The sequence below is a fragment of the Mycteria americana genome, chromosome 11 (assembly GCF_035582795.1).
Source record: "Mycteria americana isolate JAX WOST 10 ecotype Jacksonville Zoo and Gardens chromosome 11, USCA_MyAme_1.0, whole genome shotgun sequence".
Lineage (NCBI taxonomy): Eukaryota > Metazoa > Chordata > Aves > Ciconiiformes > Ciconiidae > Mycteria > Mycteria americana.
Genome location: NC_134375.1, coordinates 23,232,643 through 23,257,143, shown reverse-complemented (window position 1 = coordinate 23,257,143; position 24,501 = coordinate 23,232,643). Strand labels below are relative to the sequence as shown.

The window sequence follows — 24,501 nt, the reverse complement described above, 5'->3', positions numbered from 1 at the left end:
ATTTGCAATACCATCTTGGACTAAACCAAGAATGAACCACCACCCGCAGCAGCAATTACTGCCATTCAAGAAGAATAAACAAATTTTAAGAGAAGGACAAAACAAAAGTGAGCAGTATATTAAGATAAACTCTCTTAAAAATCATTAACTTCTTGGCATAGATAAGAAACAAATAGAAAATAACTATTAATTGCAATCCTGCTTGTTTCACATTCTATGTATCAGCTTTTCAAACCACCAAATAAAATCATAAGAATGCCATTAGATAGTTATCTCTAAAATTTTCCTAACTTTATTACCTCAATGTTACCCCCATTGGGATTACCTGTGAATTTGATCAACAAACTCACAGCTATAAAAAATTGTTGATCCAAAACGCTTTGAGATATTGAAGGCGTCTCCTTTCTTTATCTCCCATAAAATGAGGGGAAGCAACCTATAGAGAAAGCCCTGTATTTGTTTGCCCTTAAATCAACAGCTGCCAGAGAGAATTGAAAGTTGTAGGATTCTGTCTAAGTTCACAAGAGAGAATTTCACTTTCTTGGTGACCTCTCTACCATTCTCAGCAAAATGAACAGACCCAAGAACAACACAGGAGCTGGAAAGACACCAAGATCTTCACAGTCACTATTGTGGCAGTTGCATAGTTGAAAAGGGACATCGCCCTACCATCACAAATAAGCTAAGCAAGAACCAAGCTTTGCTTTTTTGGTCCTGGTGAAGTTTTGTCCTCTGTATGCTCAATCCTATTCCTTTGATTCTTCAAATCAAAACATGACCTAACAGCTATAGATGTGGGAGCTAATGTCCCCTTATGACCCTGGGCAAAGCAAGCTGTGCTTCAGTTTGTGTAACCACTAAATAAATATTGTGTCTGTATCATATCTTCCCACTTCTTAAGAGCCACATTTCCACTCCTGAATCTCACTGCACTTCACTCATGATGTACCTAATCAATTATGTACCTAAATTAATGCACCTAACCAGGACTGACAAACATCATCCCAGCCAGAGCCACATGACATTATATAAGCTTCCATCATTCTGCTCTCCCTAGTTAGGGCAATCACATTTTTCACCCTCAGTTAAGGAAAAGCCTTTATGCTTTCTTTCCTCTGGAGTGAAAAAAGACTTGCAGATCACAACAAAAGTTGCAAGTCCATAAACAAAAAACACCATGCACCCAAAAAAACAGTTCTTCACCTGGATCTTCTGGCTTTGTTTTATCCAATCTGAACTCCAAGCAGCCCTTTAAACTGAAAAGCTTCATTATAGGAAAATATTTCTCTACAGACAACACTTGCAGATGCAAATTCAGGACTGCATTTGAGTTTCTCGTAATCTTTCCACTCTTCTCATCATCTTTGCTAGACATCTCAGTGTGTTTAGAAGCACATTGGAAGGGAAATATGGGTGAAGCATTTTTGTTAAACATTTTGTTACAAGTTAGCTGTTAACATTACTGTTAACTTACTTAGTATTTTCCAAGGTCTTCTGCATTTTCTTAGTCATCTTCTCAATGGCACTTTGTCTCTTCCCCTCTGGAAGGAGATCTACTTTGTTCAGAACTACTACCATCTTCTGGCAGGCAATTTGCCCAATTACCAAGCACTCTGCTGACTGCGTCTGCATCCCTTTTGTCACATCTATTACGAGCATCATCAAATCAATAATCTGGGCACCTAGAGGAGAATTCACAGTCAGTATTGCAGCAGCATAAAAAGATGAAGCATCATTTTCTCAAATAGTTTCCATAAAAACTGTCAGTGTATGTACAAAGGCCCAGAAATATGAACAAAACACAAGTCAAAGTAAGCATCAAATGCATGGCTGCGTTTGAAAATAACACTTCAGGAACTGAAGTTATTATATGCTACCATCGGATCATAAATAAAATGTAAGCATGTGATAGTTTACATGTTCCTCCATATTAACAGTTCAAGGATGTGATCACTGCATTTGGAAAAAAAAAAATTAAGTTACCCTTGTAGCAACACAAGCATGACACTTGCCTCGATTCAAAAAGATAATCTAAGCAGCTAAGCAAGAACATGGTATGGCCAAAGTAACGCACAACATCACAGACCGTCACACACTCGGAGCAACCCCAGTAAGAGCCAACTACTTGCTGCATAACTACGCCTGCGAGCCTCAGTCCCCGCCTGCTTCCCGCCATTTCTTCTTTCAGAGTCCAAAATTTGATAAAGGTAAAAACAAGATGACCACCACCAGAGGCAGGTTTAACTCCAAGTCTAAACAAATTCCTACAATCCCTCAGCATGAGGAAGAGGCGATTTAAACCCTGCAATATATTGTCATTCACCCCCAATTCAGATCTACGTAACCTGAATATGTACATCATACACAGCCACAAACAGATCCGATTCTTAGATCTCTTCAAGAAAGAGTTCCTAAATTTTAGGCTGAAGTTACCTGTCATGCTTAGGGATTATTTTCATTTTATTTTTCAAAGTATTGTTGTCATGAACCCTTAAATCCTTTGATTGAAGCAATCTGAATTTCATGGATTCAGATTTGTTTTCAAGGAAGCTTTTAATGAATGTTGGGCCTTCCACTAATTACATTCAGAATTTTCTTCTTTCCAGGTAACTGAAATACTCTGAATACCAAAAAAGTAAAGTGCAATAGACTGTAATGTTGAAAAAGCTTAAACATAAAAAAGCTAAAGCTGAACTACCAGAAAGTCATACGTCAAAAAAACCACATTTTGAAAGATGATAGAAGCTAGAAATCATGCAAAACTGCAGCATTCTGAATTTAAGTACTTTTAATATTTGCCTTAAGCTTTTGATCAGAAGAACAAGAAATCGATACAACTGTTCCTTGTTCCTTCGCCCTTCTCCAACCTTCCCCCCCGCCTTTTTTTTTTTTTTTTAAGCTTTTACAATGGCTATGACAACAGCTACCCTTGTTCCTAATTCCCATGAACTCAGGATAGGAAATCATTCTGAGGTTGAAGTGCATGGGTGAACGAGTGGGTGGGAACTACAAGGAAAAAAAATTATGGTTACAAATGACTATTTTCAACCTACCAAAGCTTTCATCTTGGAATAATGAATGCTAAACCCTTCAGAGCACTAGTTGGATAATTATGACATTTCCAAAGCTCCTGCAGAATTTCCACCAATCACTTCAAATATCTCCATGACAAATTCGAGACAAACTTTATACCTTCAAAAGTATTTTTCATTGTTATTGTTTCAAGAATTGTATTAATTTAGAACTTAAGTTATAGAATAAATATCATCAAGGCTGTACAAAAGGCTCCGACTTTATACACCATACAAAAGTGCAGCCCTAAAGGACAGGAAGCAAGGGGAATGAACAGCATGAAAATAGTTCAAAACTGTGGGACAAAACACTGCACAATCAGAATGCATGCACTTTTGCGAGTACATACTGCATGGGGTTTTTTAAACTTAATATAACACCCATATTTTGTATTAAACTATACCGCACAGTAATTCTTACTACACAGGTGACACCCTTAATGGGAATGAATAATTAATAATTAATAATTAAAACCAAACCATCAAGTCAAATTGATTATGAATACTATAAAAAGTGCATCTAGCAAAAACAACAACACTGCAGCTTAAGTTTGAGCGAACTGTTATGACTACTAGAGCACAGCAATCCTTATGCTCCAGAATTAAGCCAAAGTAACCAGATCTGAATTTGGTTGTGAAAGGGTGGCTGATAAGATGCATTATATATGGTGTGGTATCTCTTCCCTCCAACAGGAGACAAAATCTGCGCTGAAACTCTTATAAGCAGTTTCAGTACAAAGACTGCTTTATCTTGAAACACTAAATCAACTGCTTTGAATACATTTGTTATAAAGCAAATACTTGTAATTGCTGTATTTATGAATCTATTAGCAACACTTTAAAAGAGCCATAAAAGTCATCAGCCCAGTTGCTAGAAGGTCAAGAATGTCTACCTCAGGGCATTTCATAGCAAAGAGAAGATGAACAAAGGAAAAATAACTGTACAGTCCATGGAAAGACTCCAGAAACGCCAGAAAACATATCACGATACTCCAGATGAAAATATATTACAGTCAAGGAAACGGCAGCATACTCAAGTTAGCAAATATGTGCCTCAGTACAACTATTGTGCCTCCTCCAAATTTGTAACGTGCTAACTGCCCACAGTTCGTAAGAGATGTTGCAAGACAGAACAGAAAGCATGGCAGGGAGAGAGCTGGCACCCAAGCAGGGTGGGAAGCTGCTGCCCTTCAACAGACTCATGGAACCAAGGGAAAGATCAGGACAGCATTGACAGAAATACTTTAACTGCATTCTCCCCAAGGCATGAGGGTGTTTTGTACATGTCTATTCACGCATATCAAGACATGAATGCTCAAGTTTACAGGACCCTTGGGCAACAAGGGGAAAAAAAAAAAAAAAACAACACACACACTGAGATTTAGTTCAACTTTCCTCTGAGCTATTTAATAAGCCATCTTTGACGATTCACCTTTTTCCCAATCCCTCAAGTCTTCTCCTATCTGGTTTTACATTTTACAACCCATTTCCTTAGTTGCCCTTATTCATGCGTAATAGTTCGTTAAATACTCAAATGAAGTAATCTAGGGAAATCAAAACAAAGTGCACAGGGATTCACAAATGAAACATTTCTAATCAGGAAAGTTGGCACGTCACTTGTTACAAGGTGACAAAACTATAAACCCCTCCAAAGAACATGGAATATCTCATTCAGCACACTTGTTCCTCATAGCATGTATAGTAATAGCAGACCTACTATTGTCTAACTTCATATTTGCAATTTAAATAATCTCTATCAGACTATTAATCAATCAACTCACTATCACATTGAATGTTCCTGAAAATGGAACAATGTTCCTGAAGAATTTTTTTAACCACAGAACAAGACTTAACTGGGGAAAGTGAAGGAAGGATGGATTATATAAGAATATTCTCAGTTATGTAATCTCACTTGGAAGGACCTTTTGAGGCATAAAAATATTACAACCATGCCAAGCAGAGACTCCAAAACCAACAAGAAGAATAAAAGAAGGTGACAATATCACTCAATAAACCTGCCCTATCTGACCACAGAACACCTGCCATGGGCTCTCGTGGGAAATGGAACAAAAAGGAACTGAAACACTTTGCTTTCGCTCAGGAGACAGCGTATGGTCCTACACAGTTAAGAGTGATACGGAAAAGAGGAGTTTTCCTCAAGCCCTCAAAGCAGGCAAATGGCTTGAAATTAATCTGAACAAAGCACAGACTCATGCAAAGGACAGGTCTGCATATAACGAAGCACAGCAATCAAGAACAATATTTTATCTGCATTGAAGCAGGTCATATAGAATCGATGGATACCTTCATTTAACTTTATCAAAAGATTTCCCCCACAGAAAAAAACAGGGGTGTAACCTTTCATTTGCTGTTTCATCTATGAATGAGGCGTTCAAGAACATTCAGAAAGATAAAGAGTCCTCCTGAAGCGCGATTTCTCACTTTGCTTGAAAATGAAAGATGAACTATCGGAGTATCCTTCGTGTGATGACATACAGCTCAGATGTAGCCCTGTAAAAAGCAAATGAAACAAACTAGTTGTCATCAGAAAACACAAGGGGGTGGGGAAAGATGGGAATTATATTGCAAGATAAGCAGCTAAACCACAGCACAAAAACAAAGTAAAGTAGATAGTCTGAGTGAAGAAAAACAAACAAGAAAGATAACACGTGAACAGAGAGAATCTGGATGTCAGCCAGGTACAGGAAAAATACAAGGCCAGCAGCACAGCATCACTGAGAAAAGGCTGCAAGAAGCGCCAGCTAAACTCGGAGGCAGCAGCACTCATCTGTACCACAAAAGCAAACACAGAACTCACAGGTATTAACAAAGATACCTTCAGAGAAGAGAAAAAGCCTAGCCCCTGCTTTGAACAATCACATCCAACCCGCTCTTGCTTCTCAATTTGGGGGATTATCTGATTATGAACAGTCAACAGGGAAGTAATTTATTACTCTCTACTCATTAGATTAGTCGAATCGGAGATGTCAGATTATGACAAGCTTCAAAAGGGCAGAAGGCAGCACCTCAGTTTCCCTAAACTGGCCATCGGCTCCATTTCTCCAAGGGCAGAGCAAAACGGTACCACTCTGAGCACGTCATTCACAGCCAGCTCTCACTCTTGATCCTGAAAGAGCTCACCAGCTGCTGTCTGAGGACACCCAAAAAGAGAGATGACCCAGAAGAATAGTATGCATTTCAAAAAAAGTATGTATTGATGAACTTTTAAATCTTTAGAGAAAACTCATTGCATCCTCTGCATTTATGTTATTTAGTATATTATATCTTCAAACCTTGACTGAAATAAGAAGAAAGACCTACCCAGAGCTCTAGGCAACAAGGCTGCAGACCTTCATCCCCTGCATTGCATTCACTCCTCATAAATGCATTTATAGTGTCACACCCACCTTTGATTTCCGCACAGCTTAAAGCACACTTGGTTTTGCTCACTGAAGCTAAAGTAGACACTTAAGTCCCAACTCTGCAATGTTTACACGCTGCTGTCTCACATCCTTACACAAAAGTATACAATTAGTAAAACCGGATCTGTTGTACCAGTATTCACAGGGAAACGCCACGCGAGTACCCAACCTACAGGCTGCATTTTTAAAAACTGTAAAGCACTGTAATTGCCATGTTTATTTTGGAACAGAACATTACCTCTTAACAAATCTCCTTCAGCCTCGATCCACAGAAGTTGCTGCAGTTCTGCATGCACATGAACTCAAAAGCTCTTCTGTCTGTACAACCTGTTGCACGCTTGCAAATTATACACCCAAACTCCCAGGCTGAGCTGTGTGTAGATGGACCCATGCAAAGTGCAAAGTTTACAGTAAGTTAAAGAGGGCATTATTAGGTCTAGGAAAAAAAAAAAAAACAAAACATTTCAGCCTCTCATATCAGTTCCAAAAGCTTATTACTATTTTATTATATATGTGCACTGTGCCCACTTCCAGAACCCTTAGGTTATAAACTCCGAGCACTAAATTAGCTAGCAATTTCAGCATTACCCAAAAGGAGAACCAAAAGGCATTTTCAATAAACACGTCAAATCTCAATTGTCTTCTCTTCAACAAAAGTAGATTAAGACTATTAGAGCATTTACAACTACTACTATTTTGGTAAGTGTAAGTTTAGTATTGCATTAGATTCCCCATAATCCATCAATATAAAGCTGACTTGGCTCCAAACAATAAAACCTGGGCTAGTGGAGGGAAGAGGGGTCAAGTCCCTGTGTGAAGGAGTGGGAGGTTTTGCATGCCACATGAGCACGGAACACAAGCAGAGATTCTGACTCGTGGCTTCTTTAAGCTACTGTGTCCTGTCCTTTTTGTGGTAATCTTTTTAGCTGACTTCGCACAAACAGTACAACTCCTGTTCACAGGCACCGAAAGGAAGCAGAAAATGGAATTTGAAATGTAAAAATAAAATAATTGTGGGCCATGGGCTATAATTTGATTTCACGCTTTACAAGGAAATGAAAGAGAACTTCCTTAAACATACTTTTTTTTTTTTAAATATGCTTTTAACCATGTTAGGATTTCCTCTAGAGCAGCAGAGAAAATAGGATTGTAGAAAATGTACCGTTCTCAAGTATCATTGCTACTCAGGGGCAAAGCTCTGTTTTAATGTGCACTTCCCATTCTGGGGAAGAGGAAATTCTTCAATTAATAAACCGGGTGGACTGAGGCGAGTTTTTAAGGTTTAATCAATTTCATCTGCACATAGGATAAAAAGACTGACTATTCTACCATTTTTGCTTCCCCTATTCCCCTTTCAAAAAAATAATAAAATCAATGTTTTATTTTAAATTCTTTGAGGTTAGTATCTCCTGTCTCAGGAAATATTGTCTATATCATGCAGAGAGTATGAAACTTCCCCCTTCCCAGCCGCCCCCCCCCCTTTTTTTTGTTAAGAATCTTTATTCAGAAACAACTAAATTATTCTCTGCTTTCATATACAGTAACACCTTGGGAGATGCTACAAGTCACACAGGATTTTGCTAGGTACCTTAGGGGAGGCATTGTGAGAAATAATGAAGATGTTTTATGGGATAGGAAATCTCCCAAAATTTAAACAGAAAGAGGAGTGAGGGGAAAGAGAGACGTGCACACAACTGCAGCGCATGAATTACACATGAAGAAACCCTCTGTAAAGCAATGCAAATCACGGATCAAAACTGATACCACAACTTTCATTAGGAAACACTTTGAAAAGAACAGGAACTCGTGGAGTTCAAGCATCCCACCACCGTTTCCCAGACATGCCATTCCTAAAGGTTTCAGCAGCTGTAAGCACAAAGAGGGAGCTGTGCAGCTTCAAACTCTGGATAGCTTGGAATATCTCTGATAGTGAGGGTCAGACTGGCAACCCACAAGACACCTTTCTCAATGCACAGTAAAGCTTAGAATTATACACATTATATTTGATTTGTGAACAATAAAGAAACCGCTAGCTGCACAAATTCCCTTTAAATGAAAACCAGCCACTAAGGTCTTTCCTAAACTGAGAGCTACAAAGAGAAAGCAGGATGACCATAAGGGCATACTTCTTAGAAGTTCCTTTCTTGTATGACAAATAACCTGCCTTTTACAGTTATTTATTTGTAATTCCGAGTTCAACTCAACTACAAATAGTAAGCGATGGAAAGAGATAATTGCTAATCTCTTATTACAAATAAGATAAATAAAAGGGTTATTTTGTAAAAGACTTCACACAAGAATCCACTTGGAATATACTTTATAATTCATCTCCCAGATGAACCAGTGTGCAAGAGCGTCCTGAAAAGGGTAACAGCAATGAGGGCCTCTACCCTCGCCTTTGTCAAGTCATCCAAGGATCTTTCTTGTTTGAATACATTCTAACTACGTGCCAAACAAGTCTGTGTTCTTCAGAGGGAAGAAATGCCTATAATGATTACAGTACGTCAATAAGCTTGATTGGCCATGCTGAAGTAGCATGAACAAAGCTGATAAGGCCTCCAATGAAGGTTACGATACGAAAGACTGAGGCATATCTTCCAATAATTTATTATTATATGCTGATCCAGCTATTGCAATATTGTGCGTATGAATAAGCTTATATTCAACAGATTACTTTTATGGGGAAAAAAAACAAACAACAAACCTGAAAGTGAAAACTCCCTCAGAAGAAGGCATTACAACACTGGAAGAAAGGTGGTCATCAAGAGATCCTTTGCAAGACTTTACAGAATGTAACGAGCCCCATGTTGCCTTTAGCCTATCTGGAGAAGTGTTGTACACCGGGCCATCCATGAAGCCCTAAACGATCTTGGGAAACTTGATCTAGCTTAAAAGTTGCCTACTTAGAGGTGGCTGGCCCACCTTTCAGGGTTGGAACCAGATGACCTCCAAAGGTCCCTTCCAACCTGAACTATTTTATGAGAAGACAGTGCTATAAGAGGGAAACCACTTAAACTAAACCCACCACAAACAAACACAGCAGCGTAGAACAAGAGACTTGCCCTTATGCATTTTCTATGGACACCTGGAGATCTTAGACTTAAGTAATTCATTATTATGGAAAGGTAAGCCTCAGGCAGAGCAACTATGCTTACAGACCCATTATTTTAAAGTCCATTCCCCCCCCCCCCAAGTTGTTTGGTTTTTGGTTTTTTGTTTGTTTTTTTTGGGGTTTTTTTTTTTTTTTTTTTTAATTCTTACTACAAATTAAATACTACTTTGAATAAGTTTTCTCACTGCATGCTTCTGGTCATACTCTCTGAAACACATCAGAACTGTCAGATTTCTGGGTCAGGAGCTGCAGTGCAAGGGGAGCAGCAGGGCATTCCAGCCCTCAACAGGCAAGCACAGGGAGGCCTAGGAGCTGAGGTGGGGTACTCTGTAACAGTGAGAAAAAAAGGATACACAGACAAAAATCTAGCATTGAGCTGTTGCCTTGACATCTCTCAATGTATTATTTCCCAGTGACTCCATGATTTACTTATTCAGAGGCCAGCAAGGGCTCACACTGCTCAGTCAGCAGCAATGGTTACAGGAAGATGTATTCTGAGGTCTTTACTCTTCTTTGGCTGAGGGAGGTCAAAAGCACCAGTCTGAGTGGTGTCTGAACACTTCTGCAGTTTCCGTCACTATAGAAGAGAGACCGTTCCAAGAGAAGGCAAGTACAGGAAGCCCTTGGTATGATCTGACTAAACTCACTGGTCTCGCACACCTTGAAGTGAAACGTAGTTTTGTAAAAAGATACACACACTAAAACAGAATCCTTCCTCCAAAGGCTCCCAAATGGAAGTCACTTCCAAAAAGAGATTGCTATGAAACTTTTTAATTTAGGTAACAATAATTTCCTATGCTTTTCCTCCCCTCTCCCTAACACAAACAGAAGCTAAGTACACCTAACCTTCTCTCAGCCTGCACATAAGCAAAAGCAGCACAAGTAGCAGCCACAGCTAAGGATACATGCTCCTACAGACAAGGAAAGGCTCCATTTCACTTTAAGGATACTTTTAGAAGCATGCGAGTAGATTTTTTTTCCTTCACTTCCATTATAAACATAAAACATGCAAGTCTAAGAGGCATTTCTACCCACATAGTTTCAAGCCAGGGCAATCACACGCTTTACTTTGTTATTACATTAATCTACATAGCTATTTGGATATAGTCAGCTACCTAGAAGCAGTCATCAATGAAGTGGAGCATACTGAAAAGGTATTCACTCTGGCACACCATGGTGATGGAGGCTGCAATTCTGCGAGCTAGGAAGTTCCTGCTCTCATCCACACTTCCCCAACATCGTGCTTATTCAGGTCTCCCATGGCTCACGGGAGGTCCGATGAAAGGCAAAGTTGGAGCTCAGGCCAGTCAGTTCAACTCAGCAACACCAGATAGCTCTCCTCCGGATTAGCAAGGTGACCCAGGGAGAGCCAGAGTCGGCACAAGGCAGGCAGCAGGACCAAACAGCCAGGAGCTGCGTAGGGGAAAAGAGGAAAGAGCAAAGCAAGCCTCCTGCTTCTAGGGACAGGACACTGCTGCAGGCCAAGGTGTTCATGAAACAGCATCCTGAGGAATTTCAGAGAAACTTGAAGCTAAATAAATTGTCAACGTATCATTAGGAAGTGTTGGAAGAAACTTAAGTACACACATATTTACACAAAACTAGTGCTACTATTTTAGAAAATTGCAAACAGGCATAGTCATTATATGCTGTTCAACGCAAAATTGTTTTATGTTTAGAAGCAGTCAAAAAAGGTGAAGTATCAGACTGTATATACGATGCAATATTGAAATAAAATACTGCATTTAGATCTAACTGCTTTCTGAAAAAGGAATCTGAAAGATAGCGGCGTCAAAAAAAGGAAAGACAACAAATGGAGTTAAGGTCTTCACATACAACTTCATTTACAACGAAAAATCCATGTTAACAGCATGCAATGACAAAAGCACATGAAGCGGAGCAAGAGAAGGGAAATAAAACACCTCTAATAAAAGAGCACAATCAATTATATAATGGTAAATAGCACAACCACCTCAAACTCAGTGCTGCTAGATACCATTTGGCTTCAGACAAATTAAAATACAGATTTAATATTTATGCAATTAAGATTTGTAAAGCTACATCCAGCTGGATGAAGTTTCATTGTTTACAAAACATTCATGTTTCTATCCTGTGTAAGAGGCATTAGGATGAAACTTAGAGCAAGGGACACTTCATTCCATCATTGACTTTTTTGGTTTGACCCTCCAAAACATTCATTTTGATTGTTTCCAAAGAAAATGTAGGAAATTAGATGAGTAAATACTAGGGTCTGGCATTTCAATTCCTGTTCTTAAATATTTCTGAAGAAAACCAGAAAGTCACCACAAATGAGAATCCTACAGACAATGAGGGGAGAACAAAGTAAACAATCCTTGTCTTGCAACAAGAAATGCCGCGTAATACGTAGCACGTGTAAAAATGGGGATAAAGCACCACACGAGAGAAGACATCATCTTTCTTCCATATGTAGCAAAGTCCTTTTCTGTAACACTACCTATTACTAGATCTGAATTTCTATATTGACAAGGCACAAACTGGATAGAGTCCAAAAGAGACCTCTACTTATTTTAAGGCTGAAAACATTAACTGTGGTAGGGTTTAAAAAAGCCTACGTATCTTGAAAAAGCAACAATCATTCCGAGTAGACACAAATGACTGCTACAAAAAAAGTTAGCATTTGCTGAACTACACAACACCATGGTATTTCAGCTGCATTAATTTCTTTCTTGGCTTAAAGTCGGAAGTGCATAAATTGTGAATTAGTTAGCAAACATTAACTTTTTAAAGTGTCATTCATATATATGTACATGAAAATACAGATACCAGTAAAGGTGGAAAGTTAAATATTTAGGATACTGCACAAAACTAGAGTAAAAGTTACCTAACATTTTAGACCAAACATCATCATACAGCTCATCATCCTTGGAGTACAATCCATGGCATATAGTGGGGAAAAAAGGTTATTTCATACACTTGAAAGCAAAACAAAGCACAGAAGAAAACAATTGGGTTGTTACTTTTTTTTGCACTACGTGCATGTATTACACCTAGCACAAAAGGATTCAGTTCCATAATTTGGCATCCAGACTATAAAACATCTCAACAAGAAAAAGTCATGTCAAATTCCTGGGTTCCCAAATGACATACGAAAATGGCACCTATAATTCCACTGATTCATATCAGACCTAAACTTAGACGTTCTCAATGAAGTGCCCTGTTCCTTCTGTCTAGAGTTGCCGAGTTCATAAAACAAGGTTTCTGAAACAACACGGCAATAAGCTGTACAGTAAATCACTATGTTCATGCTTCAGGAAAAATAAGAGTGCAAAATAAAAAAATTGATACTTGTAAAACCCCACTTTGACCTCCTCAGACAATACTGTGTGCTCAAGGTCCTAGTAAGCTTTCCTATGGCCTGATGGGTGATTAGTTCAAGTTTCAGACTTCTTATTCAGAGGTATTTTGCTTTGCTATCAAGGCCACGTGTTTTTGCACTGCTCTGAAAAATTAAACATAACGTAACATTACACTTGGGCCTTACACAGTGACCATAAATGGTCCCTGAAGGTCCATAAAGTCTTTACAATAAACACTGAAAAGCAAACAGGCCAGAAGAAACAAGATTTTAAAAAAAAATACCCTTTTCATAGTCTTGACTCGTATCAGCTTTACATTTACCCTCTACAAGATCTCCCACCAAGTTGCAAAGAAAAAGGTAAATATATTTGCATGTGATAATGCCAAATATGCCGCAAAAATATGACTACAAGGTATGACCATTCTGCCCACTCCATCTCAAAGAGTACAGACAGACATCATCTTTGAAGCTATTTCCAAGACCAGAAAGAGAAAATAGCGGCTAAACAGTGTAAAAGGAATCAAGCATCCAGAAGAATTACAAAGGCACCAAACCTGCATGAATGAGGACATGAGCTTGTCCCCAGTTCTGCCAGACTTCCACACACCTGGAGTCTTCTGCTCTACCTCTAAAGCCTCAGTTCACACCAGACAAACAGACAGACTATTCCCAGCTTCAGGAATGTCGCACCTGAGGTTTCTCCACTAAACACTGGAGTATGGAAATAAATAGTGACTGAAGTACCTGCAGTCATAGGAATTCCTGCTACCTCCCTCATACTACAGGATCCTAAGGCTTCAACCTACAGTAGGATATACCTGTATGCCTATTGTTATGAATTACACCAGTCATACAAAACCAGGTTTGTACTGGAGAGAGAAAAATAGTACATTAAAGATACCTGGAATAACTTAGTATCATTTCCAAGGTTGTTTCAGGGAGAGTAGTACATAAACAGGTAAACAGTACCTACACACACGCATTTTCCTTCAAACCAGTTAGCCACTGCTTCAGGCGGTGAACTTCTGTATCAGCTTTTCAGAAAATTTAACACTCTTGTTTTCCAAGAGCAGCAAAACTAACGGAAATGTTTCCTAACCAATGTGTACAAATTTCTGTATGTATTTGGATATACTATTACATACAGGCCCAGTACTAGACTCAGAGAAGGGAAAAAAACCCAGACACCTGAACAATAACTACAAAGTTTCTGTAAATTCCATTCTGTATCAGTGCTATTTCACTCAGCTCTTCATCTTTTCAAATTATTTTAAAATTCCTAGAAGATTATATCATTAGGTTAGCATATCTAGGATTCGATCACATCCTTGCCCGTGTTGTAATACAAAAAGAAATAGCACATTTCAGAAGTCCTTACACAAGCAATACACAACTGGAGTACTTCATTATCTCAGGAGAAAAAGAATGTGCTGTGCTTAATGACCAACTAGTTGGATTTTTTCCTCCCAAAGGACTGGAGAATTGTTACTACAGAGCAGCTATTGCCTCCCTCTGGGTGCTTAGGAGAACTACTAAATTATGAACATCTTGGAACGTCTGTTAGAATTTCTTTAAGCATATTTTAGTCAGTTTAATATTAGATGACAGTAAGATTTTTTTTTTTTTTGCTATCTTTTATGTTAATTTCTTAAAGTCCTGCCTAGCCAAAGGATATCTCACTGTGAATTCTTGTTCATTCTTCTGCTGTATCTTTGAATGACGAGTCTAACGAAGTTTCATGCAGCAGTCATAAGAAATAAGGACTACCATCACACCGGGTGTAGCTAGACAGACCTGAATATACATTTAAACATGCAACTCCGAACTTGTACAACCTATAAACAGCAGTTTGCATTGCAGTTGGAAAAGAAGAATAGGTATCAAACTTGTACCTTAGAGATACTGCTGAACCACCTTGAAATTCATGACTGTTAAACTTTTCTCTACCTAAATTCAATGCTTTAGGCATGAAACACAGAGGAATCCCCACAAAACACGCAAATTAACACCTCGATCAGAGATTTGCTACTAGATTCTCTTCTCTCTTTCAATGCAAGGACATTAATCTTGTAGTGCACCTGCAGCTTTAGATCACTCAAGAAACACCAATAAGAAATTGATTTGAAACCTTGTACAGATCAGGAGCATATTTCTATGAGACTACAAAAATAATTTTTGAACAATTCTGCAAGTCACCAGTCCAAAAGTAAATGTCAAATTCATCAGATCCTAAATTATTCTTCTACAAAAGAGAAAACCCGGTTACCATGTAAAGCTGCAAATAAATTAAATGTGATTCTAACTCTTAAAGCATTGCAAGCCCTAAGCCACCTTGTCTCTGCCTTTGAAATCAAGTATCCAAAGGTCATGGACCCCACACCAAGGAGCTTGTTTTGTACTAAAATCCAATACTATTATGTTTTTTACAACACTGCACGCTACACACCATCCCAACAGAAGAGTTATGATAGGCTATGGGAAGATTCACGCACAGATCTCAGATATGTTCCATCTGAGGATGTTGAACAACATTTCTTTTCTTTAAGAAAAATCAGGAGTTTACTTTCTTTCCTTTTCCCCCCTCCCCTCAAAAAAGAAAAATTAAAGACAGCTAGGGTCAAAGAAAAAAGCCTTCTTTAATTTTCTCTTCACCCTCCACAATACTGAAATAACATCAGTCAGGGTTATAAACATCTGTAATCGCCAAGGGAATGTACAATACATTCAGAAACTCCAGGCCCACATATCCTGTAGCTCTGCACTTCACAAACAAAAGGTTGGGGAAAGAAAGAGGGGGTGGGGTACAGGGAATAAAGGCTTAAAGATTAAAGTCACAGGCAAAGACAGACGGCTCCGTTTTTTAATAACTGAAAACACGAGTTGTGCCTGAATGTGCTCATTGTTTTATGGCAGGAGGGAGAGTCTACGCATGCTGGACTGGCTGGCGACAGAACTGCCTTTGCATCAAAAATAAGATTTACAAAAAGGAAAAAAAAAAAAGACACCAAACCCATGCCCTAATTTCCCCTCTTGTAATGGTTAATGATGCATTCAGGTAGAAATCAACAAATTATCCCACCTTGCCTTTATTAAGCTGGGGAAAACTTCATGACTAGGAGAAGTACCCGAGTGTAACAGCCTAACAGACCCAACTGAAGAGAGGTCTGAAGGCTTTCTGCGGTGAAGGAATACAGACTACGACAATAACAGTCATACATAACAAACAGGCATGTCTGTGAAACAACTAGCTTATAAATCAATTTCTGATAGTTTATTTGCACAATAAAACCAGTGCTGCAAGGCTAAATTATGTGGCCCAAGCACATTTTTATATGGATTCAAGAAGTTTAACTGTCATGAGGAAGTTCTTAAATCCATTTTAAAAAGTATCAGCTATACTTTTAGTGAAAGAAAAGGTTCACAAGTTGCATTCACTTCAGCACTAAAAAAAAATATCTTTAGCTTAAAATGTTGCACTAGAGTATTAAAAAATTGAAAATGTTTGGTTTAGGTTTTAAAAACAATTTTGCTCTCAAAAAAAGTCTAAGAGTACAACATGCTTATAGCTACTCAATATCCATGATTACACATGTATATTATTTTAAAATTCCATAATATACTGCTTGTATAAGGACAATTTTTAATCTAAAAGGGGAAATACTTATCATGGTCTAGTTCCGTGAATAGATTTTTGTGGGTTAGATCCCACCAGTGCCCAGGAACCCATCTAAGTTGAATGCAAGGAGTCCAGTTCCGCTCCTAGGTGCCAACGGACTACAGGTAAACAAGCAGTCTAAACACACACATAAAAATAAAAACAGATTAGATCATTCTTTCAGCTTTATTCTAATGTAGCCTAAGAGGTTACTATAACAGAGCTTTTGTTTTACTGTATTTTTTTTTTTACCTGCCAGCTTTGCTTTAAATATAGACAGAAAGGAGATAATTCAACAAGACAACATGCTCTTTCATCTAAAACCATGAGACTCCCAGTCATAACTTCTTGGGGAAGCCTAAAATAAGGAGCAGGGAGGCACACAACAGGAGTCAATGAAATGTAGTCTCCTGCCCGAAGCAAGCATGCTGTGCAGGGAGGAACCAGTGGCCACAATACACAGCTCCTTGGCCAAAACCGTCAGACCTGGAATGCTCCAACTATCATCCCCTCTTTGTTGATGCAACACTTTTGCATCATCAGCCGCCGGACATCTTGTTGAGATTAAAAATATTGGGGAGAGTTACTGTCTGTTTAGCAAAGAAAAAAAAGAGACAGAGTCCATGTCAGAAAGGGAGGGGAAAGGAAAAGCCGAAACATGAGCTCATAAGCCTGTTATGGAGGATAAAGGCAGGCTTTGTTTTACTTTATTCATACCAAGTACGAACAAGAGGCTCATCACTGCTTTAGAGATTGAACTGCAAAATTTGTTTTGTATGCAGTACTGCCAGCTTCCCCCCCCCCCCACGTAACTAAACTACCCCTCTTTCTCAAAAATAGCTTCTGCTGATGCTCCAATCAAGTATTTAAGCCTAGATGAAATCTGTGTAATAGCAGAGACTATCATTCTGCCCATGCTATAAATTTCAACACTTCAGAAGCACATACAAAGGCATTCCTATAAGGCAAACCCTGGTTATACGACTGATTCCATCCTGAAGTTCTCGTATGCACAAACAAGTTAAAATTAAAATATATGAATACTTCAAAAAAAAAAAAAAAGAAAATCACTTGGAGGACACACTAGATATCTAGCCACACTAAGAGTTAGGCAACAGTTATTAAACTGGAGATATTTCTTTGGACAAGAAGTATTAATTCTTTTTAAACTTTCAAATGCAGAAGTCAGTCCAAAACTACAACGCAGTGTTTACGAAGTACATCTCTGGGAGATTAGAGGAAAAAAACACTAGTAAAAAAAGGTCTGTCCTCTGACAGAAACACTACCCACCAGTGCTGTCTCTAAAAGAGCTCAAGGGCAATAGTAAAAGGCAGCAAGGGAAAGCACAGTCTGGATTCTAGTTTCTTGCTCTTAGGAAAAGGCGAAGAGGGTGGTAATTTACCATGTACAACCAAATTGTACATGAAAGTTTAAAAACAGCCAATTAAAGCTAACATTATGGAATGGAACTGAGGGTCCGAGTGGAACGCATTAGACACGCATTCCAGACATCAGCTCCAGAGTCCGCCTGCAAGGCGGATACTGTACAAAGTACAAAGGGTCAAGAAGTTCTTCTCGAAGGGAACCCTAGCTTTGACCAGGAGCCATGACAGCTTGTCCGGAAGAGGAACGCGGTGCCCAGCCACGGAATGACATCAAGGCTGTGGAGCTAAGTAACACTTGGTCATCACCTGCATTGGCAGAAGGCTAGGGATAGAGTTTGAAAATTATGTCAGGCAAGGAAGGGCAAATCCCACTACGATTAAGAATCAAATGGAGGGGGAAAGCAAGGAACAAAGAGACCCACTACAACTAACAGTAATAAACGTGCCTGTTTCAGTTTAAATCTCCTACACATATCTCCCTCATACATTCAACTAGAGCTTTGCTTCTGTCAAGCAGTTCAATCTAGAATGACTAAAGAGCTACCAATATCTAGTGGGAAGTTAGAAAAGAAAGGTGACTACCTCAGGTTACTGGGACTATATTACATTTCGCCTTCAGAGTTTTCTGTACTTTGGAGCATGGTGAACCCCAATTTTGATGCAAGTTTCTTGATTTCTGTGACAGTAATGCAGAAAACTGTTGCACTGGTATTCCTGCTGCAGCATGTAACCAAATAGAAAAATAAAGATAGAAGAACAATTATATTATTCCTTGTGTCGTGTACTTCAACATACCACTCCGTCCATATGCAAACTGGGAAATTCATTCCACTCCATGGCACACAATTCTACGAGACTTCTAACACTAATACTCTAACTTCCAAACCTTCACCATCTCCAAAAGCCAACAAGAATTATAACCCTTACAAGAACAGCAGTGTTGGATCAAGGATGAAAAATATATCCATATGAAAAAAAAAAATCAAGTAAGGCTGTCCTCAAGAAAGACAGCCTGCAAACAATCTCAGTTTTTATGCCGAGTTTTATTTCAAACACCTGCATTACTACACAGCTATAGCAGTATGGCACATAGAGAGAAAGAAATCTCCAAAACAAATCAGTCCCAAACAATTAAGTTAAGGATGCCAGCTCTGGGAAATAGAATACTTTCGTTCTCTGCACTGTGCGCAGATAATCAGAGCCAAAGTAAACAGCAATATCTTGGAAGACAAATTTCTCTGGACACAGTCTAGCCAGCAGTTGGTTAACCTGCCTTGCTGCAATGCTGAATACGAGGTGCTTTGTTAACTTACAAATTTCAGATGAAGATATGAGTAGTTGAAGAGTTAACATGACCATTAAATTGTTCTTGCTACAGTTTTAAGAGTTAATACTGTGCTACCAAGGAAAGTTTTTAGATGCAAAACCACTGCAAACTTATCACTTGAAACCAAACCCAAAGCAGCGATCTACTAGTTTATTCTCAGCTTGCTTTAACAGAGTTTTCAACATTCACAAAGGCTGTAACTTCTGTTTGTTTTAAAAGACAAATTCGACTCACCACTCAAACTCCAAAAAAGAGATTTATTTTGTACTCAGTTCTCTGGCCTTCGGTCCATGGCAAACATCAGGCCCTGCCTAACAATTCAGTATCAAATCATGACAATAACAAGCATTCCGCATAGCTCATCGTTCCACAAAGTCACATCGCATTGTGCCAGAGAATCCTCTCCGAGGAAGCCATTGTCGAGCATACGGCACTATTTCATACTTCCTGCCAGGCCAACAGAAGGGCTTTTGACAGTGTATTTATTTTTATTTAAATTTTTGCTGACTAGGATTGCACAAGATACACACCTCATTTCAGAGTAGTCCCAAGGGGTCAACAGTCATGTAAATCTCACATCCCAGTACTTCAGGACAAAACAAACTATATCACGCTGGATACGCTATCTAAATTGCCAATGCTACAAACCACTCCAGATACTGCAGGCTGTATGGTATTTGTGTTTCACATTAATACATTCTCCGTATAATTAATAGAAGTCCACTGTAATATAAAATATAAATATAATAGGTGATGCTCACTGTAAAGGAAGAGAGCAGTGCAGAGTTTAATTATTAAATAAAACTAGACACAATACTTGCCAAGATTAGAATTTATACTGTATTAAGAGGGGCTGGAATTTAATGATCTATAACCACACAGAGATCAGAGATAGTAGCGATGTTTGAGTAAATGTTTTCAACAGTACTAATAGGATGCCAAAAAACTAAGGCATCATGATTTATAAACAGATGGCTTTTTAAAAAACTTGACAGCAGAGTAAGTACCATAAAAAGATATTCCAGATTTCACTAGTCGAGTATTAGTTTAAAAAAAAAAAAAATATTTAAAATGCTTTGAATTATTTACTTTATTATTTCAAGAGAGATACTCATGAGAATGAAATTTTGCAGCCATCTAAGGAGCAAAATACAGACCTGGTCCGAGTTTGTACTTGTTTGGACCTTAATCCTGCAAGCTCCCTCAAAGAGGTCATTGCTACGAGCCTGCGTGGATGCAGATTGCCCGGTTGGGCTCTGAATTGTTACTTCTACAGAGCCGCAAGCATGCACAGCACTTCACAGATAAATGCAAAACAAGGCCCCAGCTTTAGAAAGCTCACAGGCTAAATTTAGACCAGTTGCTCCCTAGAATAACGAAACATTTTAATCTTGGACACAGCCAGGTTATTTTATTGCTTCAAGTTTTATGCTTAGAAAAGATCTTGTGAGGTGAACATACAGAAACCATCAACGTACAAAAACAGTCCTTTTAACTCTAAAAACCCACAGAATTAAAGAAAAAAGTTTTCTATTAGGTATTTTGAGGAATCTCAAAAGGGGAAGTTGTTCAACACAACCCTGCACAGTAATTTCATAGTACAGCTCAAATACTATATAAAACAGAAGATGCTTAGATTATCATAGATATTTCAGAATAATTCAGAGCAAGTCCTCCAGCATTTTCTCTGGGACGAATGAACAACTGAATAAAATACAAGTATTGACTCAAAGGTACAAGCATTTTACAAGTAGTAATGGCAGTTCATGTAAACTAAGTTTGTGAGCAGTAACATCTGTTGGTTAAGTATAACATCACTCAAGATCAAAACTCTCATCAAGACCAGAGCTGTGCTTCTGCGACCAAGAAGGGTCATCAGAAGAAAAAGTATGACAGGTCTCCCAGCTCTGCATCCCACATTCACCCTGCTATGTTTCATTTGATAATTAAGAACCACTTCTCTCCCAAATCTACATTTTCAAGCTAAAACAGAGGCTGACAACATCCCCAGGGAAGTGGGAAGAAAACCTACAGAAAACAAAGTCTGCTCAGAATACACATTGCTCTGCCAAGCTCATGTGACCAGCTCTCAGGAATGCTGGCACCGCTCAAGTTATTCAATGGAAATACGCAACAAACAGACTAAGAATCCTAGATAAACAAGAAAATAATAGGGAATGCAAAGCAGTAATGCTTCTACTCCAAAGCATGCCATACCCGTAAATTTGCATTTCACTGTTTAAAAAATGGAACAACGTAACCCGCAGATTTCAAGAGACCACTAGTTAAAGCAAAAACTCAAAGAGCAGCAGCTACAGGTGCTGAGCCATCACTATCTAGCTTGGACGGGATTCTAGAAATGAAATGCCCAGAAGTCCAGCAAAATCATCTGCACTTGCTAATCTAACCTCCATGATACAATTCCTCAGGTGACTAAGGGAAGAAATTCCTAAGAATACAAAACAGTATCAAAAGTATATCAAGACTATCTAAAGATTACATGCTTCCCCCTTCACAGAAACCCATTCTTAGATGCTTTTGCCTTGTATGAGGTTTTTTATATTCTTAACTATTACTTTTCGCATTTTGTTAGGTCTTGTTTCCCATTCACATCTAGACTTGGAGAGAACAATAGATTCTAAATTAAACTTTCTGACAGTAAGAACTAGAATTACAGAACAAGGGATGGAAAACTCAGAATGAGAATTTCATTTCAAAGGAACTTAAGTAAATATGCTTCATTCGTTATCTAGCCACTTCAGTCTTCACATCAAACGATGGAGACAACTGCTGTTGAAGAACCATATAATAATAACGGAAGAGAAATACAAAGGAACTTTATTAAGTATGTTCTCACTGACAATTTACTATAGACTTAAATTAAATTTTATTAGAAGAGTTCCTTAAAGTACTTCCAATAAATTATTTTTTATTAATTATGTTTAAAATGTCATAGTTAATCTGCTTTTGAAGAAAAAATTATCTTGCCATTTTGTAAAAATATAACATTGAAATAAAGCATATGAAGAGGAAAAAAGGTAAGTAATATAGGTACAGAAAATGAAATAGTCTTTAATGACTAGTCTACATGAAAGTAAAAAAAATTAGATAAAAATCACATAAATGGGTATTTAATTTTTTCCCTCCCTTAATAAAGTAGTACTAGCACCCATTTACATGATTTTTACCTCTAGAGTGTCCTGTTAAGCCCGGTGCACATTGGGGGGGGGGGGACACGACACGGACGACACAGGACAGGGGGGACAGGACAGGACCCGAGAGACCCCAAGGGGAACTTTTGTTTTGTAAATTTGCCCATTTGTAGTCACCATGTTTTAAACATACATAGCGTTCTCTGTTACTCAGAAAAATAACAGTTAAGTGCACAATGAGAAGATTTGCCTCTCTCCAAGAGCTAGATTCTGTTGGTCCAAGGAAAATTAAATCACATTATCTCAGAGTATACAAGTTTTCGGAAGGGCTTTACCAGCAAAATGAAAGCTTTGAAGTTTTCAGTACACCAAGAGATAGCAGCAACAATCTATTCCCTCTGCAGCAGCACGGAGGAGGCAAAGAAGCCTATTTCATTTCAGTTCTGTTAATAAACTAGAACTCAAGCTTGTACACTGCTAAATCTGGAAGCAAACTGAATACATCATTTTAAAATATAAAAACACATAAACCAGAAGTGAAACAAAGGTGGGTTATCAGAACCCTGCTCCCCCTGCCACAAACCAGTCTACCCCACAGTCCACCACTGCCCACCTAAATTTAATCCTTATCCAGTTATGATAGAAAACGAACCAGGGCAGCTTTTAACAGTACCAAGATCCTTTTCTCCTCCCTCTTAATCATACAGGAAAGCACAACATATACATATCAAGAAATTGCTCTTCAACCCCATTTCCCACTGCATTCTCCCTCCTCTTTTCCTTCTCCGCCCACCCCCCTTAAGGAAAAAAGATCTTTTAATTCATTTGTGGAACTGCCAGCTTTTGAACAGGGAGAAAAATCCATTCCAAGTACAAGCTTCAAGATCAGCCTGCTACACTGCTTATTCCCCTGCACCTGGAAGAGGCATACCATGAGCCACTGATGTCCAGCAGACAAAGGCAAAGCCTGGAGATGGACTTCAGAACAGAACTTCTAAAAGTCCTAAGTGGGCAGGGAGGGGGAAACCAACTAGTATTTTCCACTTTTCTTCAAAAAAAAAAAAATCAGGTAAAGTTATCATTAAAAGCAATGCCAAGGCTATAAACCCCCTTCTCCTCTGCTTTCTTGCATGTTCTTACATGGCAAGAAAAAAAAAAAATCTGCTGAAATTGCTAGGCATCAGCCAAATTCAATAAACCAACACTATCTCTAACTGTAAATGCATCACTAAGATAAATGAATGCATAATTGAAGAGTACTAATCACTGCTTAATGAAATGCTGAAATCACCAAGAAAGAATACAGCCTCGGTGATTAAAGCTCAATTTTTTCAGTTGCTCAGAGCTAACAGAAGTAGAAAGAGAGATTACAACTCAGGCATTTAAAATATTTTGCAATGATCATTACCACTTAGCAGCAAACCATGTTTTCCAGAGTATTTTTAATTTTGGAAAACTAGCTTGATAGGCTATTTTGCTGACCTCCGATAAAGTCAAGTTTGCCACCTATAAGCTAGTGCCCGAGCATCCTGTATTTCAATCACGATTGTTAACCCCACAACTCTCTGCTTCTTGTGACAAGTTCTCATAAACATACTGTTTCAGCTGAGCTGATCTTGGCTGCTTTTATTGCATCTATACTGTACTATGCTTGTGATCCCTAAATGATTTTTTTTTTTTAAGGGAGCATCAGACCCCACTTTAGCATCCTCTTAGCAGAAACACATTTCTCATTCACAGAACTTATTTATTCCACTTCTGAACAAACAGTGCATAAAGGGGAACTTGCACAGCCTGGGACAAAAGCACAAATCTTTCACGGAAAGCATAACAGCTTCCAAACAGAACAACATCATCACCAAAATGCATGCATTTTGATGAGTTCATCCTGGTGTCCTGAAAATTTTCAGCGTCCATTGAAAACAGTAAATACAGCTGCATTTGAGATGCTATGAAGTCGTTAGCTCTCCAATACAAAGTGAAAGTGTTGCCGAAATATCAGATGCTGCTAAAATAAATATTGGACCACTTAACCT

General features: G+C 38.5%; 1 protein-coding gene across 2 annotated transcripts in view; it reads right to left on the bottom strand.

Moving 5' to 3' along the window:
* Nucleotides 1-24,501, bottom strand: part of EEFSEC (eukaryotic elongation factor, selenocysteine-tRNA specific) — a 130,876-nt gene that overhangs the window by 94,159 nt on the left and 12,216 nt on the right. For both annotated transcript variants that reach the window (XM_075513971.1, XM_075513970.1), the window contains exon 2: nt 1,475-1,682. In XM_075513971.1, coding sequence (XP_075370086.1) covers nt 1,475-1,682 — 208 coding nt within the window. The remainder of the gene's footprint in view (nt 1-1,474; nt 1,683-24,501) is intronic.